Below are 5,472 nucleotides of genomic sequence, written 5' to 3'. Positions count from 1 at the left end.
AGTGGTAAACCAATATAGGATAAAGGTGAGCAAAGAATGTGAAAGACAAAACAATAGAACTGAAACAAAATGGAACTACGCTTCTGTGAAAGAACATGAAAAAGTCACACTAAGGTGAATTTGTATATGGATGTCTGGAAGATGGGTGAGCTGAAAAACTTTGAAAAGTGGAACATTCAAGTCTGAACTATGGGGTGCAAGACATTTTAAAAAATATGTGTGCATTTTGTTTTAAAAGGGGGATAATTAATATGACTATAATAGCAGTGTAATTTTTTGTACCATTATTCAGATTAAAAAACAGAAAGCTAGATTCTGATGGCATGATTACATAATAGGAGTATGGTGGGTGTGATAATTTCTCATAAGAAGCCTCTTTCTTTTCCTATAAAAGGAAAACACTCTGAAACATTGAAAGATGCTTTGGAAGGAGCAGAGAGAGAAAGAGAATGATTTCATGTCATGAAAAGCAATATGCTATAGTGGGCAATTTTTTCTTTACCCTAAAAAATTTGAGTGTACATACATCCTATAGTTATTTCAGGAGTTAGAAACAGTCTCATTAAAGCAATGATCTTATTCAAAATAGGAACAGTAAAGAAGGATATCAAGTGCCACCATAAAAGGCTCATAATCAGTTAAAATTCCTTTTCTCCTAGCAAATATGTTGAAAGAAATATCTTGAAATCTCAAAGCACAGAGTATTCGTCAGTGTTCTTCAGAGAAACAGAACCAATAGAGAGGGATTTGTTATACGGTACTATCTCACACAATTATAGACGCTGAGAAATCTCGTGATATGCTGTTTGCAAGTTGTAGACACAGGAAAGCCAGTGGCATAGCTCAAAGGCCTGAGAGCTGGAGGGTCAATTATGTAGATTCCAGGACTAATCTGAAGGCTTAGGAACCAGTAGCGCTGAAGGTGGCAGATTGATGTCGTAGCTCAAGCAGTCTGGCAGAGGGAAGGATAATCCAAGCTTCCTCCATTTTTTTGTTCTATTCAGGTGCTCAATGGATTGGATGATGCCCACACATATTTGAAAGGGCCGTATATTTCATTCAGTTCGTCAATTCAAATGCTAATCACTTTACAGAAACACTATTATCGATAAACATGACAAGAGTTTTTAACCACGTATCTGAACATTCATGGCCATGTTAAGTTGACACATAAAATTAACTATTACAAGTCCACGCCTTGCCAACTTGGTGCCCATATCCATCTCAAACCATATTTAGTCTTCAAATAAAGACAATAACAATATCATAATTCTGCCTAACATAGTGCGATTATCCTGGATATATTGAAAAATGCACTAACTTCTTCCCCAGAAGAAGAGGTAAAATCTTTGAGGGATGTTTACTTTTCCTGATATTCCTTAGCTTAAATGTTATGATGTAAAAGTAACAACACTTAGAAACTTTTACATAAAGTATATTCATCTTATGTTACATGATAAGACAAAAGAGAGGGAAGAAAACAAATATATTTGCTGTGTATATGCACATGAACATACACACACACAAATGCATTCTTAAAAACCTAAGAAAATACTCATGACAATTAAAACCCTCAATTCTCCATGTCTGGCGCCAGCTACGCCACTGCCGCTGTCACTATGGCCCATTACAAAGTCGTCGACTCGAAGCGTGAGCAGTTCCAGAGGTACTTGGGGAAGTCGGGGGTGCTGGACACGCTGACCAAGGTGTTGGTAGCCTTATATGAAGAACCAGAGAAACCTAACAGTGCTTTGGATTTTTTAAAGCATCACTTAGAAGCTGCTACCCCAGATAATCCAGAAATAGAGCTGCTTCACCTAGAACTGACCGAAATGAAAGAGAAATCTGGGCCGGGTGCGGTGGCTCAAGCCTGTAATCCCAGCACTTTGGGAGGCCGAGACGGGCGGATCACGAAGTCAGGAGATCGAGACCATCCTGGTTAACACGGTGAAACCCCGTCTCTACTAAAAAATACAAAAAACTGGCCGGGCGAGGTGGTGGCGCCTGTAGTCCCAGCTACTCGGGAGGCTGAGGCAGGAGAATGGCGGGAACCCGGGAGGCGGAGCTTGCAGTGAGCTGAGATCCGGCCACTGCACTCCAGCCTGGGTGACAGAGCAAGACTCCGTCTCAAAAAAAAAAAAAAAAAAAAAAAAAAAAAGGAAAGAGAAATCTGAAGCTATTGTAGAAGAAAATAAAACCTGAAAGCAAATCTTGCTCAGTATGAACCACCTCAGGAGAAGAAGCATGTGGAATAGTATTCTTCTCAGTTGAAAAGACAATGAAAAATGGTTTTGTATGACTTGAATAGTTTGTATAGTATATAATCTTTTCTGAACAGATGCTATAGAACTCTTTTAATATGTTTAATTCACCTATCACACTCTGTTAAAAACACATAGAATCATCAATAAAAACTCAATATAACTTTCTTTGAGTCTTAAAGCAGGAGAATCGAAAGTAAATCCTGAAAAAAACCTAAACACAGCCATCTAGCTCATTACCTTAAAAGACATTCTATTTGTTAGTCTGATTAGGAATGATGGCACTGGTTGTATTTTTGACAAGACAGTTTAGCGTGGAGCTATTCCTTGGTATAGTCCAGGATATGAACACAGGTACAGTCATTCTTTGATGGTGACCCTGTTGTGTATATTCCCTTCAGGCAGCTGGAGAGATCTGTGTGACACAAGATGCTTTTGTATGGGTTCCCATGAATCTTCTGCTCTTGTTTGTGTAACATGGAACAAATAACTTCTTTGCGACCACTCTGCCTTAGATAACTGTCTGTGTGCACCAGTTTGAACTCTGACACCACATTTTCCTTCTATGCAATCATGCCTTGTCTGATAATCTTGCACTGCTTTGATCTGAGCTTTAGTGGGTCCTAGTTGCACACTGGCCTTTCTGTGCTGTTTTTCAATTTGCCTAATAATAGCAGTTACCCTGATTGTAATTTATGTAACTTTAAACAGTATCACACTGTACCCACTGCCTGCCTTATTTGCTTACTGAGCACAGGACAGAGGCCATATACAATTCTGGGTTCACACACAAGCTGAGATGAGAAGAGGAATGAGCCATATACTGTGGAAACTCATAGTCTGTAGGTATAATTATACAGTGCTTTTCTCCCTCAAAGTATTTTTCTAACCTTGAATTCATTTTATCTTCATTATCCCTGTGAAGTAGGTGGGATAAGTATGAGGGGAAGAGGGGTACTGAATTTTTAGGCCAAAGTCTGATATTAATACAAACCACTCACTAACTGTAGAGCCTTGGGCATATCAGTGAACTGCTCTGAGAGTCACTGTCTTCATCTGTTTAATGAGTAGAAAATCCGTGATGCCTACCTCACAGGGTTGTTATGAGGGTCAAATGAGGATGTACGTGAAAGATTTGTAAATGGTAAAGCACACACACACACAAAAACCCTCAACTCTCTAACTGGCCCCATGGTCATATCTGGTATTTATAACTACTTTCTTCTACTACCCATTCTGTATTCCCTCAGCAAGTATATCAATTGGTCGTGGTTGTTTACCTGGTGAGGTTAACCAAACCTTCCTTCCTGATGGGTCTGCATTATGAGCAGTCCTGTCTGGATTAGGTTGTTCTAACATTCTGTGGATCTTCATCATAGATTATGGTAGCACTAAGACACCCTAAGGGATTTTCTGTATTTCAGGCATACTCTTTATTATCCCCATTGTGGAGTAGCAGTCAAATTTCACTTTGGTAATCAAAATCAATTACCCTACCCAGAACAGTAACTTTCATTTCCCTGTTGATTCAGAGGCATGAGTAGTTATAAGTGACTGAGTGACAGTCTTAACTTTCATTCCAATGAAATGATTATTGTGTTTCCTGGTAGAAGGTTTCCTCCCTTTGGAACTAAGTCCTCTAGGCCAGCAGAGTATAATAGTGCAGTAACAGCAAGCAACATTTTTGCTAGTGTCACAGGGGATAATGGTGAGTGATGCCACTCCCATTTCCACACCTTGATTCCTGGACCTGTGAATTCTGGCCATGGGACAAAGCACCAAATATTACCAACTGATGGAGAACATATAAAGCCTTCTGGAAAACCTTGCCCCACCCCTGAAAACTCTTCACACCCAGCTGGTACTGTAACTGTGTCTTCAAAAAGACACATCTATTTTATCAAGCTAGCTGCTTCAGGATGGTGAATAACATGGGCCTATTGTCACTGTTCGTTTTCTATGAAGTGAGTTTCTTGACAAGAGGCAATGCTGTGTGGAATGTTATAATGGTGGATCAAACATTCTATAAGTCCACAGATGGTAGTTTAGACAAAAGCATTGCATGCAGGAAAGGCAAATTATAAACTGTAGTAAATGCCCACTCCAATATGAACAAAATACTTCCCTTTCCATGACTGAGGTGGCCTAATGTAATCGACATGTCACTAGGTACCATTGGCTGATCACTCTGGGAAATGGAGGTATATTGAGAACTCAGTGTTGATCTGTGCTGCTGAAATGTTGAGTCCTGATATGGAAGGTTTAGAGAAATATTAACAACACAAATTGTAGTGTATCAGGGTCCTTCCTGGAGAAGATATAGCCTTTTAATTCTATAAGGGATTCTGGGTCTGTAAACTGGCCCAGTTCTGGAAACTGATTGAGGGGCTGCGATTCTACACTTTAATGATTCAAGTTAGACTTTTGTTCAATTAACCTACAACTTTCCTTCTTACATAAATCAGGTAAGAAGATAGTAGGCTTCCTTTCTATTTCACTTTTCAAATATCGTGATTGACTAGCCAATGTCATAGGTGTACATCAGTCAGACTATTCTGATTGCTGCTTTTACTTTGCTGTCCATTAGGGTAACCATGACAACCCTGCCTTTGGTGGTTGATTGCCAACACTTCACCCTTGTGCCTCTGAAATACATTTACTCCCATTGCATTTAGTTTTTCTAATTGAATGCCTGTAGTTCCCATTGTAAGATCAATCCCGCACAGAAAAGCAATCACAGAGCTCTTCATAGATAGTGGGGTTTCCCCAAAAATTTATTTCTCAAAGTAGTGGTGAAAAGTATAACTTCTGGGCTATCCTGGTGTGGGTGAGTAAGTACTAAATGAAAAATCCACTCTAACATTCAATTTTCTCTAAGCCTCTTAATCCCTTTTTCTACATTATACCATAGGAGGTCAGACATTTCAAGTTCACTCAAAATGGGCAATATTTTGGTCTCTGTCTCAGCCAACCATTAAAAAAAAAAAAAAAAAAAAAGACAAAAAACTGCTAGAGTAGTTTTTAACTCCCTGAACTGCAACATTAAATGCAGAATCTCTGTTAAGTGAGCCTATATTAATAAATTTGGCTTAATCCAATTTTATGTCACTTCCACCATTATCCCATAACCTCCATATTTATTTCCACACATATTCCCTGATTTATGTCTGTATTAATTAGAAATGTCAACTAGTTTCTGGAAGTGCAGCAC

The 5,472-nt window shown here is 39.0% G+C and overlaps 1 protein-coding gene across 1 annotated transcript; it reads left to right on the top strand.

The window, feature by feature from the left end:
• Positions 1–1,586: 1,586 nt before the first annotated feature.
• Positions 1,587–2,202, top strand: LOC104668301 (c-Myc-binding protein-like). Its single transcript, XM_030934546.1, has 2 exons — positions 1,587–1,854; positions 2,165–2,202. Exons 1-2 carry the CDS (start codon positions 1,620–1,622, stop codon positions 2,200–2,202), a joined length of 273 nt encoding a protein of 90 aa, XP_030790406.1. The 5' UTR covers positions 1,587–1,619.
• Positions 2,203–5,472: the final 3,270 nt, after the last annotated feature.

This window comes from Rhinopithecus roxellana, chromosome 7 (genome assembly GCF_007565055.1).
Source record: "Rhinopithecus roxellana isolate Shanxi Qingling chromosome 7, ASM756505v1, whole genome shotgun sequence".
NCBI lineage: Eukaryota > Metazoa > Chordata > Mammalia > Primates > Cercopithecidae > Rhinopithecus > Rhinopithecus roxellana.
The sequence above is the reverse complement of the archived record's forward strand: the minus strand, read 5'-3'. Positions and strand labels throughout refer to the sequence as shown.